The 12,734-nt window shown below is 40.7% G+C and overlaps 1 protein-coding gene across 5 annotated transcripts in view; it reads right to left on the reverse strand.

Annotated features, from left to right (window-relative positions):
- rnf213a (ring finger protein 213a) overlaps positions 1 to 12,734 on the reverse strand; it is a 51,147-nt gene that overhangs the window by 19,411 nt on the left and 19,002 nt on the right. For all 5 annotated transcript variants that reach the window (XM_048991176.1, XM_048991179.1, XM_048991178.1 and 2 more), the window contains exons 23-36: positions 12,217 to 12,434; positions 11,924 to 12,061; positions 11,564 to 11,728; positions 9,016 to 10,294; positions 8,436 to 8,611; positions 8,159 to 8,314; positions 4,436 to 8,050; positions 4,168 to 4,292; positions 3,981 to 4,076; positions 3,782 to 3,906; positions 3,545 to 3,667; positions 2,893 to 3,167; positions 2,020 to 2,173; positions 916 to 1,051 (exon numbers count right to left, since the gene is read on the reverse strand). In XM_048991176.1, coding sequence (XP_048847133.1) covers positions 916 to 1,051; positions 2,020 to 2,173; positions 2,893 to 3,167; positions 3,545 to 3,667; positions 3,782 to 3,906; positions 3,981 to 4,076; positions 4,168 to 4,292; positions 4,436 to 8,050; positions 8,159 to 8,314; positions 8,436 to 8,611; positions 9,016 to 10,294; positions 11,564 to 11,728; positions 11,924 to 12,061; positions 12,217 to 12,434 — 6,781 coding nt within the window. The remainder of the gene's footprint in view (positions 1 to 915; positions 1,052 to 2,019; positions 2,174 to 2,892; positions 3,168 to 3,544; positions 3,668 to 3,781; positions 3,907 to 3,980; positions 4,077 to 4,167; positions 4,293 to 4,435; positions 8,051 to 8,158; positions 8,315 to 8,435; positions 8,612 to 9,015; positions 10,295 to 11,563; positions 11,729 to 11,923; positions 12,062 to 12,216; positions 12,435 to 12,734) is intronic.

Raw genomic sequence — 12,734 nt, forward strand, 5'->3', positions numbered from 1 at the left:
TCCATTCGTTGAACAGAAAGAGGGTAATACATGCTATATTAATTATAAGCCGTTTCGTTCTTAATAATGAAGATATTTAAAGGCAAAACTGTACGGTTGGTGTGGTGATGCACATGGGGGCGGGGGGGGGGGGGGGGGGGGGGGATTAGGGTATCATCCCCGTATGAATATACTTCGTACACTGCCTTCCTGCGTTTGATCGTGACATAATAGGATTCCAAAAAGCCAATATGTAAACTTTGTCACTGAACAGAGAATTTAGCAAAGCATCTCAAAGACCTATTCAGAGAATTCAAGGTGAGTTTATTTTAACGTTACATTAAAGCATCCAAAATGTTTTTATCCTGAAATACGCGTTACCTCTATTTTTGTTTGAGACAACAGTGCAGCCAACGTTTGCTAAAACGCTAAGGTTACCGTCTTTAGGCTAATTAACGTAACATAACCCCGACCGTTTAGTCTGTCATTCGTCAGAGAAATATAACATTAGCGTTTTTAATAAATATTGTCAGAATGAGTAAATTTTACCTATTACTTGCACTCTGAGTGTACGTCTGAGTATAGGTGTGCATGTTAGTTCATTGTGTGTGCAGCATCTATCGTTTTCCTACCTTCATTGAGCTGTACCTGATAACTGAAATACCATAATCTGGTCTATTTGCAGTTAAAATAGAATTTGTTAATTATAACATTTATCTCCTATGTCCTTTGTTTGCATTTAACAAAAAAAAAATCAACTAGGCTTTTTTTTTTTTTATCCTTGCCAGCAATGACTGACTTCCGAAGTTTTGACTTAAAAGTACAAGACAGGTGTGCATGCAGATGGCATGGAAGCACTGAATTGGAAATGGTACTCATGGGTCTTTAAATGCTAGATGTGATGCTACAACTCTGCCATGTCTTGGGTTCACGCACCTGAAGGTGCCCCCTTCCTGCAGGGCATCAACATTGGATGCCTCCCTGAAGACCCAGGTTTTAGACGAGGCAATGTTTTCGTCACGCATCCTCAGCAACAAATGAAGGCGCCTCTTCATGATTTTCAAAAATGTAGCTGTCAAACAAAGCAAATACCACACTTGCTTTAAGAAGCACGATCCCCCTCCACACCAAAAGTTGAAACAACTCATATTTTCCATTTGATTTTATTTTCCTTAGCAAGTATTTTTTATCCTAAGTGAAATTCTACCTATTAGTCATCTACATACATCTGAATTTGTTACAGGGAGGCATGGTGAGCTATCCTCACACACCGAGGGGCTTTCTGTATATGGAGTTTAAATGTTCCTCCCATGTCAGTGCAGATTTTCTCCAAGTATCCTGCTTTCCTCTCTCAGTCCTAAAACATGTGGTTCAGAGGAGGACATCTTGATGTTGCCGAGTCTGATGTCTCTCTAGGTCAACAAGGGCTTGCATTTCACTTCTTTAACCGATCACAGTCTTCATTTGTATGACATCACCACATTGAAAATGAGAACAAAAAAATGGACCAAACTCAAAGCTTCCAGTCATCAGACGAGGGGGGCGTGTGGCTCAGCAGGCTAAGTCTCTGGGTTTGTTATCAGAAGGTTGCTGGTTCAAGCCTTGTTGTTGTTGTTATCATGATCATCATCATAAAATAACATGCACATTTACATTGCACCATACAGCTTTTGCAGGTAAGCATATTCCTTTGTTTTGTCTGTATTTCTATGTTTTATCTATGACATCTCCCTTAACAAAAGGCAAACACAATAAAAGAGCTACTTTAGAAATCTGTGTTTCTTGCCATTTAATAAAACAGGTTTAATTCGTGTGGTGATGTCATACGATGAAGGCTGTGGCTGGTTAAAGAAGTGACATGCAAGCCCCTTCCATCACCTGGAGACATGTGAAATTCAGCAAAATCAGGATGTGTATTAGGTGAGCTATGTCTTTTATTTGCCTGTAGTGTCTGAGTGTGTGTCCAATGATGGACTGGCATCCTGTGCAATCCAATCAGCTGGCTTTACAAATAAGGAAAAAACTGCGGCATGAGAGTACCTTTCAGCTCATCATCGACAGCCAGGAGGGTCAGTAAGATCTCCACTCTCCTGGTGCTTCGGAAGCCATTGTCACCTTGATCTCTAAGCATTCCAACAGCGCTCTGAACGGAGCTACGCACCAGCACTGTGGTGTCTAGGACAGCCCCCCAGCCCTGAGAGTCAATCACAAAAGAAAAAAGCAAACACAAAATCATAACCCAGACTTGGCAGAATCTCATTACATGTCATCTTCACACGACTTTTCCTGGTGAGGGTTACAGTGGTCAAATATTTGGAGAAGTGTTTGCCGCCTTCCTGATTTCTTGTTTTTTGTATGTTTGTCACACAAGGCTGGAGTCCCAAAGCTATAGAAATGGATTTATGACCTTCACCAGATGGACAGATGTCAATTACTTTGTTTCTCATTTCTTCCTGAATTTCCTTGGATTGTGGCATGATGTCTGGCTTTTGAGGATCTTTTGGTCTACTCCACTTTGCCAGGCAGGTCCTATTTAAATGATTTCTTCATTGAGAACAGGTGTGACAGTAATCAGACCTAGGTGTGGCTAGAGAAATTGAACTCAGCTTTCCAAAGATGTGATACAACACAGTTCATTTATATTTTAACGGGGGGGGAGCATCAATTTTTCACACAGGTCCATGTAGGTTTGGATTCTTTTCCCCCTTAATAATGAACACCTTCATTTAAGAACTGCCTGTGTCATCTTTGTCTAATATTTAAATTTATTTGATGATCTGAAATGTTTACATGTGACAAACATGCAAAAAATAAATCAGGAAGGGGGCAAACCCTTTTTCACACCACTGTATAAGGTTTCTAAATTAATTATATGTACTATGAAAAGAACAAAAACAGACATCAATGACATACTCTGTGTTGTGGAGTCTCCATCTCTTTCTGCTCCAGCTGAGTCTCAGTCTGCTCCTCGTCCATGTACATGTCCTGCACAGTCTCAGTCTGCTCCTCGTCCATGTCCTGCACAGTCTCAATCTGCTCTTCGTCCATGTACATGTCCTGCCCAATCCCAGTCTGGTCCTTGTCCATGTACTTGTCCCGAACAATCCCACTCTGATTCTCATCTAAATATATGTTCTCCTCAGTCCCAATTTGCTCCTTGGCTGTGTACATCTCTGGACCTTCCATTGCTAGGAAAACATGTACAAAATTTCACATCTATTGACAGTCATCCATAGCAATGCACTTTTAGCATAATACATACATACATATGTACATACAGAAATAGAATAGGTAAAATTAAATAAGTCGCTCTGGAAAAGAGCATCTGCTAAATGCTGTAAATGTAAATAATGAAAAATAAAGTAAAAGAACGTTGCATGATACTAACGAAATCAACAAAGATATAGGTAAGAAAAGAGGAGTTGAAAAGGGTTAAGTAGCCTTTAATGAAGGTGTTCAATGTTTGGTTCTGACTGCCTAGCCAAGCAGAACTACAACAACTTATGACAGGATTGCCGAGCAATATTTTTACTTATGTAAAATGACGCTCGTCAGTTCAACTTACGCTCAGGTTCAGCTAGATTCTCCTCAAAAAGCTGGCTAATGGACAAATTCCTCAAAGCCTTTATATCAGAGATGATGTCTTTAGATCTTCTGAGGTCATCAATGTGAACTGACCTCCAGGGGCCTATACACATGAAAACAGGAGGGTTGGACTGCTTACAGATTAAAAAACGCATTCCGTTCTTCATTTCAAGGCATCTGTCAGACAAGTTTGACTGACAGTCATTCATCAACATACCCCCATGAAATCCAACGTAGGAGCTGCCACCTTCCATCCTAGGAAGTTTGGTAATAAAATACACAAACACTTTCCCTCTCAGTTGTTGTTCTCTTGATTTGTTAATTTCATTCATGGCAGAATACCTATAAAGAAAGTCAAGCTTGGTGAGCTCCACAGACTTGTCAGATGAAGAACCTTTTTCTGAAACAGAGCTTACTTTGCAGATGCAATGAGGTGTGTGCTCAAGAAGCCATTTTCAAATTCAGCCTGGATAATGAGGATTTTGTCTCCAACCACAGAGTCCAGAAAAAGTCTACATGAAAAAGGGAGAAGTTTTGTGATGTATAAATTGAACAGCAATTGCTAAGACACTCCAAACACTGGACATTTAAACATATGCAGACCTGATCTTTTTGAGGAAGGAGTGTTCTGTGTCAAATTGTTGCAAGGAGAGGAGTTCAATTTTGTCATTGTCCTCTGGGAGCTGCCCAATGTCAGAGGCTGTCAAAAGTCTTGAAAAGGTGGTTACCTTCAAAGAAAACATTCACAACAATCGTGAAGTAAAGTACAACCTTCTCAATATGTGAACAGTTAATGTCTGCCTAGAGAGTTGACCATTTTCAAATACGCATATATGTAAGTATATGCAATACGATTATTTTTGTAATTTACCTCTGTGAAAGATGCATAAGAACTTTGATCCAGCCTTCTGGTAGATGTTATGTAGTCAGCAAGGGAAATGTGTTTCTGTTCTTCAAAGTAAATCCTTGTCAGCTCATCAGTCTCTACCTTAGAGAGTCTGGTACAGTCCAAGCGAACCACTGAATCAGGAGTGGCACAGTTTAGCAGGATAAGTTTGGCCTCATTCAAAACCTTTTTCTGAGCATCAGGTAACACCTGGTCAACCTCTTTCAACCTCTCGGAAACTTGCAGGACCACAGAGGAGCAGGTGTCAGAATGATACCCAATGAAAACATCAGTGGAAAAGTATTTGTAGGTTTGAGGAGGCATTGCGTGCTGGTTGTTGGTGGAGACAAAGGAATTAACCCAGCTCTCAAGCTCTTTGACGATTTTCTTCTTGTCATTTTTCAGGACAGTGTTGATGTCCAGGTAATGCTTCTCAAGCCTGTTAATGAGTGGGATTGGAAACTGCTTGTAAACCACCTCTTTCTCCTCAATAACTATGAGCCTGAAATCTTTGTGTACTCTGCACTTGACACGATGGGTCCCTAATCCTAGGTCCACATACTTCTGGCCACCCAGAGAAACATAGTACTGGTTGAGAGCATCATACAGGCTTTCATAGAGGTTCTGAAGGTTCAGCAGCACAATGGTCTGACCGGTTTCCATGCATATCTTAACACGGTTGATGTTCCGGCAAATCTGGGTGTATTCCTGGTCTTTGGGAAAGCTGGATCCAAACATGATTTCTGGCTGGTCATGTTCAGTGAAGAACGACTGCTGAAGTATCTGCAGGGCTGCATAATTTTTGGTCAAAACTAGAAGGTATCGGCACTCCTCATCTTGGCCAACAGACAGGATGTTCTGCCTCACCAGTTCAATTTTATCAATGTTCTCCTGCTTTGAGTGGAAATCCAACCTACTAGTGAAGGCTGTGACTACATCTGTGTTATCTTTCCCACTGAAATTCCTCAGCACTGCCTCCATAATTTTGTAAGGAGTGGGCTTCTGTTCAGTGCTCTTTGCGGCTGCAAATACCATTTTAATTAAGCTGTAATAATCCCGCAGGCCAAAAAAACCTTTTCCCTGTGTCTTGCTAATTTTAAGATAAGCCCGGGCAAAAGGCTTAAAATAGTCCCGAACTTTCTCCAGAATCATCTTGTCAGAGGAGCATATTCCTTTTGCACTTTCGATCAATTCCTTTTCATCAGGGTCACCACGGGAGACAAAGATGCCTCGGTTCATTTTAGCCGGGTCCAAAGCCCAGTTGGAAATGCCAATGAATCCAACCTTCTTATGTGGCAGTGGTTCATCATCTATGCAACCTTCCTCCAGCAAAGGATGCAGTGTTTTCAAGGGCATTTTTGGGGAGTCTTCTGCTAAACCAATCTCATCCAACACCACAACAGAAATGTACTCTGTCAGGTTCTTGCCCTCCTGGAAACGGGCACACTGCTTGAATGTATTGATGATGCCCTCTGGTGTAGAATGAGGACTGCACTGAAAGGAGACCAGGTGAACTTGCTTCAGCTTTTTGTACAGCTCTGAGTGAGCAGCCTGACCCTGCATAGCATCTGCAACTAAAGTTTTAGACAAAGACTTTGAGCTTCCAGGTTTCCCAACCAAAAAAAGTGGGATTCGAAGCTCAATGCAAATGACCATCATAAAAACATTTTCTTTCAAAGCATTATTTTTTGCAATTGTTTTCCCTAGTGGTACACCACTCAAAAACAGGTCCTGCATGACTGAGATTTCCTGCAATACTTTGGACTGGTTATAATTTTCTGGTAGGTGCTTGCAGATTTTTTTCCTGAAATCTTCTTTTTCGTCTAAGCAGGCATGGTAGCAAACACCTACAGCCATGATAAGAGACCATAGAATTGGATCTCTATCATCAGTCAATGTCTGATTGCCCCCATTCTTTTCCATGTTTGAATTTCCATCGAGAAATGTTTTCAGCTCAGCCAGCAACATGCTGTGGTTGCTATAAAACCACACAAAACTTTGCATACAGCGTTCTACATCCCTGAGACTCACAAATTTGCACTCATCTTTCTTGGTCCTCATGTACTTCTGTGATGAGGACAGAACTTCTGTGACTGTCTTCATATAATCTTGACTAATTGAATTTGTTTCAATGACTCTTTGAACAATTTGTTGGATGTACATTTTTTCAGTGTGGTCATTAAGCTGTCCAAAGTCCCACACCAGTGGGATCATGCTGGGTGGCAATGCTTGAACTCTGTACACAAGCTGACGGAGAGGGATATGTCCAAGTTTATCATCGGTTTCTTCAGCTCGGACTCTGTATCCTAAGCCTGCGGACTCCAGCCTAGAGATCATTTCATCTGTATGCTTCCTGTAAGGGTTGCAAGCAGCAATGATCTGCAGACCAGTATTCATATTCAAGGGCTCTCCATTCACAGTGTTGTCACAGAGAACCTCCTTGATGCTGCTTATGGCCTCAGTTGTGTTAGCTTCATCAAAGAAGAGGACAGAATCAAAACCATAGTATTGTTTATTGACAACCGCGATGGCCTCCGCTTCTCTTACTTTGGTGTATATCATCTCCGAGGTTGTCCCTCCATGAACTTTGACAAGCTTCATGTTCTCCGTGTTGACTCCACTCCTCCGCAATTCACACAAGAATTTTATAAGCCTGGTTTTCCCACAGCCTGTTTCCCCCATGATGATGACTGGGATGCCACATCTGAAGCGCATGTGAATGGCAAGAATTTTCAGAATGTTGTCAGTGGTGAGCTCATAGTTTTCATCTGGGTCCAAAGGCCACTGTACTCCCAACACCCTGCAAAGATGTTCAATCTTCATATCCCTAGAAAGCGTGTCAAAATTGATATCAAAAGGTACTCCATTTAGACGGAGACCTTCATAGAGTTCTCGGGTCATGACATTTTTCTTGATCACGGTTTGCCTACTTGGATCAACAGCATCAACTCCATTCTGCTCATTAATCACAAGGTGAAATCCAATGAAGGTCATGCACATATGGTCATCATTAAAGAAGATGTAAGGATGGGGTTCCAATTCCCACCTCTTTCTAATCCGAAATGGAGCTAAATCTTCTTCACTTAAACCAGAGAAGTCTACTTCCTGCCTATCTGAACTTTGATCAGAGATGCCAAGAGATGGTGTTGCAAAATCCTTTGCCATGAGAATCATGAAGTCAACAACAAAGTTTTTAAACCCTACCAAAACATCTTCAATATTGTCTATTTGACAAAATACAGAGTTCTCACAGTCTTTTAGTTGTAGGTTAAGGAACCATGCAAAGTTCCTCAGTTCTGCCCATGATGGGTCCACAACACCACAGTAAACAAAAAGCATCTGTAGGCATTCCACGTGAGTCCCCTCAATGCCGTGGTATGAAAATTTATCAAGACATTCATTATTATGGAACCGCTTGAGATACTGATAAGGCCTTTGGTAGGCTTCACTTCTGAACTCTTGATCATCCATGAGTGGGTCATGAGATTCTTTCATGTCCTTGTTCTCTTGCATCCTCATTTCCATCTCAAGAACCTCTTTAGGAGGACAGCAGAAAATTTTTGGAAAGACATCGTGGAAGGCAAAGTGGATATTTTCATTCTATCAAATGTGAGGGAAAAAGTTGATTAAAACTATGCATACCAAGTAACGATTAGGCTACAACAATGGTATCAAGAAGCAAATGGAATCACTACTAATTAGACTTACAACACTTGGACCATTTCCCCACAAATGTCCTTTGGATTGCAGAATCTCAATGACGTACAAATGCTGGTTACTGCATTTCCACATCCTTCCTTGGGAATCCATCAAATAGCGTAGGACCAACAGTTTGAACAGAAATTCATACAAGCCTTTCTGGACCTGATTTATATAAAAGATATTACATGTTTAACGTGGCAAAATAAACATTTTTATTTAAAATTCTAAACTCCTTTGAAATCAAACATTCAAATGATTTAGTCTGGCTTTTTGTGACACTTACAGAAGACGTGACATCAAAACTGAAGATTGTGAGCTCCTGTTTCGGGTTACTGAGCAAAGATGTGAGAACAGCATTTTCATCCACCCTTGGCTCAATCAAGCGAATACATTTGTGGAATGCAGTTTCTTCAGTTTTCTTCAACTCCTCAAAGAGCCTCTGAATGTACAGGGATTTCCCTAAAAGTTCAGGCAACATCATATGTCAGTAAATTTAGGACACACTAGCATATCCAGCTCACATGACTCAATATGTGTACTTGACTGTTCTTGTGTTGTTGTGTACCCATTTGACATCATCTTCCACTGCCAAAGTACAGTTCCAAAACTCCCTAACAGATATATAGAGGACAGTAAAAATGCCTGGATGCCATTCTTGCCCCATCCCAAATATCAAGGATGCACCGGTTGCATCCTCACAATCTCATGATTCATTGCGTCCCAAGTTTGTTCTTGGGAGGCAAGTTAGCAAGCACACTCTTGCCAAGAATACAAATATATTTTTTGTGTTCTTGGTATTGATAACACCAAGCACCAGTTTCGGCATACTAGCACCATTCTAGCACCAGTTTTGGCATACTTACCAACTCCAGCTCTTTCGGATGTCACTAGTCCAACACATAGTCTGCCCTGGAACACTGCTGCAGCACTGGACTCATCAGATGGAACAGTATAGTGCCTAGACAGATACCTCTGGACCCTATCCAGGGGCTCCAGAGGGACCATGTGCAGCCTATACTGGCTGAAGGCTGAGGGGAGGTAGGTGTGCTCCCGCTCAGAATCACATATAATAACTAGTCGGTATTCTTTTTGGCAGAGCTTTTCCAGTTGCTGAAAGAGTTGCTCAACCTTATAACTGACTTCATAGGGAAGCTGATCAGCATGGAGCAAAGTGTATATCTTCTCTCCCTCATAGCCCACTGTAAGGCATCGCCTTAGGAGAAGCTCCACCTCCTCATAAGAAGTAGAGGCAGAGCACAGGAGGACTTCATCGTACGTGGGCAGCTGCTCATGCTCACTGCTCATGTAGATGCTGATGCAGGACGTCAGAATTTCGGCATGTGGGCAGACAATGAGATTTGGTCGTCTGCTTAGTAATCCTTGTGGCAGATTTCTCCTAATGATCTGTTCTTTCTTCGCGACACCTTCATCCTCATCTTCCTCATCCTTGTAGTTAGCCAGTATTTCAAGAAGCCTCCCAAGAGTTCTGATGTCCAGACAGTCAGGCAGGAAATAGCTCATATCTTTCATGTAGGCATTCCACAGTAAATCCAGTTTTCTGGAACCACTAGCTTGCTCCACTTGATTCAGCAAGTACAAGGATTCATTCTCACTTCCTGTAAAATTTGTGTCTAATTCCATACTATTACTCCTTTCAAATAAGGTCCGAAATTCTATTTCTTCACTTCTCTCATGTTTAATGAGCATCTCATACTGAAGCTGGTGCCATGTCTGCCTTAAGTCTGAGAGGCTGCAGTTGGGTTTGATGAAAGACAGCATCATCAGGACCTGGTCATCTACATTCTCATCCAGGCTTTTCTGGGTGAGTTTCCTACACAGATACACTATCTGTTCTGCAGTATAGTAGTTGAGGTAGTAATACTGGGACCTTTGCTTGTCCATGAAGAACTTCCAGAAGTTCAAGCATTTCTCCATCTTTCTGCACATGTCTGGCAGCTGCTCCGCCACACTGCCTTCTACTATGATACTGCTGATGGTGCTGCCCAAACAGAAGTCCATAATGATGCCTGCTTCACTGTGTGGGCTACAGTTAATGTTGGTCTCCCACTGCCTAAAGAGGGGGTTCCCAGCCACAAACAGATCCATAAACGCCTCTGCCAGCCGCTGGACATTATCAAAGATCTGTGGAAAGGAGGAAGATAAATTTCTTATTTGCAAGAACATTTTTAAATTCAACAATGATAAAGTATAATAAGCTTGAAGAAGTTTGATCCTCTAAGGCAGTCTTAGGGAACCTGATCCATGAAGGCCTAGTGTTTTTGCGAAGACTTCTGAATCAGCCAATAATAAAGCCTCTGTTCCTGTGTTCAGAATATGGTCGAATCAAGCCTGGCCTCGACATGTCTTTGGGTCCTTGAGCAAGAACCTCGACCCCCACCTCCCTGGGCGCCACAATGGGTGGCAGCCCTTTCACGGCCAAGCTTGCTCTGATCGAGCGCAAAATGGGAGAGGTGGAAAGAAAACTTCCTCATAGGGATCAATTAAAAAAGTATCAATTATTATTATTTATTATTGGCTGATTGAACAGTCATCTGAAAAACCTGCATATACATGGTCTCTCCATGAATCAGGTTCCCAACCCCTACTGTAAGGATAAAGATATTTCCCCATAAACACAGTATTAAAGGATTAACAAAGAGACTAAAATTGTATGGACTACTACAACCGGATTAAGGACAGTCGTTTTCAGATAAAACAAATTTTAATAAATATCGAAAGCCTAACAGTTATGTGGTTGCTTAAAATCAAAGTCATAAATGTGTACCTCCATACTGTTGAAGGAACTCAACATCAAGTAAAAGTTGGGAAGATACCTCAACTTTTGAGTTTTTACAAAATCAAACTAATTTAGAAAAACAAAAAAAGCAAGATTTCACCCATGGTTAAGGCTGTGCTGGCCAGGATATATTTGACACATTAACATACCAATATACTAATAGCACATTAATGGTTTAACAACAACAAGAATCATTGGTTGGCGAGAAACAGTTAAAACTACAGTATCTTTTAGGATTTTTAAACTAAAAAAGGCAAAAAGTACAAATAAATAAGCAGTCTATATCGGTCCCTGAATAAGACAACCGCATACAGAAAATTACTAGATGATTGTTGTTTGAGCCATACACCCACAACCATGTCCCCACGCAGTGCTCCAATGCGCCCTGCTCTAAATTTCCTTCAATTAAGTCTTTTTGTTTGTTTGTTTGTTTATTTGTTAATTTAGCAGAAATTACTACTAAGGTGACTACAGTTAAGACAAAAAAAGAATATCATCTTGTAATGGTCACGCTAAATAAAGACCAGCACCTATACATTTCATTGTGTAAAAATGCAAGAATTTTATTATCATGATATAATACATTGATTAAAATGTGTAATGGTGAGTCTCACCTCCGCAAAGCGCTCCACCTCTTGTTGACCCTGCTCTCCCTTTCCAGACATCAACATGAGTTTGTTCTGTAGTTCCCGCAGGTCCTCCAAGTTATAGCAACGCATCTCCTGTCCCTCCTCATGCTCCTCGGGAATCTTCAGCTGCAGGACTGTTTCTAGACTCAGCTGATTTAAGATAAATCAACATGATCATAAATTCTACACCTTGAAAAGATATGTCATATTATGTTAAACTTAAATGCAGTGAATTCAATCTTGCCAATTGATTCTTAGAGCAGGACATCCTTCACAGAAGTTTAGTGTCATCTGTCTTTGCAAAAACACCATGGAATTCACACTGGAAATAACTGAAAAATGAACCTTCTTGTGATCTTGGCTACTAATGATGTAAATGCCGTTCTTGTTGATAGCTGAAGCCAAAGAGAGAGAGGACAGTTCCACAGAGCCATGGCTGTCTTTGACCGTCTTCAGCCACTCCAGGTGACGTGCAGTATCACGCTAAAAAAAGGAGGAAAATTACATTTGTGAAAGTCTCTCAATGAGTTGAGCACACAATGGCAAAATAACAAGTTATATATAGTGACAAATTATACTCTGCACTGAGTTTACACATTTGGTCCTCAGGACCCGTATTTTCTCAGATGTGTACTTACAAGTTTCTTTGGCAAATTGCAATCATTTTCAAAAGCCTTCCACAGTTTCTTCAGAGCCTCGTTAAAGCTTTGGAAGCCTGCTTCGGGCTTTAGGTCATACAGCATAGAAGAGTAGCCAAGGACAGCGTCATGGAAACAAGCAACGCGGTCAACATCCAGGTCATTCTCTCCAGCAGAGATGGAGGCCAGGTCCACAAAAACCTTCAACTCATTAATATCTGTTAGTAAGGAGGAAACAGTCTCAATTCAAAGCATACTATAATTTTTCAGTTCAAGTCACCTTTGAGAGATAAAAATAAAATATTTCATCTCTATCCAATGAAATATGTCATATGTCCATTTTTATGATTGCGATGGCTCTTACTTACAGAGAGCAAGTTGGGGGAGGCATGAAGAAAAATTCCCCAGAGAGATCAATAAAGTATCAATTAATTATTATTATTATTATTATTATTATTATTATTATTATTATTATAATAATAATAATAATAATAATAATAATAATAATAATAATAATA

This window comes from Brienomyrus brachyistius, chromosome 22, assembly GCF_023856365.1.
Source record: "Brienomyrus brachyistius isolate T26 chromosome 22, BBRACH_0.4, whole genome shotgun sequence".
NCBI classification, from domain to species: domain Eukaryota; kingdom Metazoa; phylum Chordata; class Actinopteri; order Osteoglossiformes; family Mormyridae; genus Brienomyrus; species Brienomyrus brachyistius.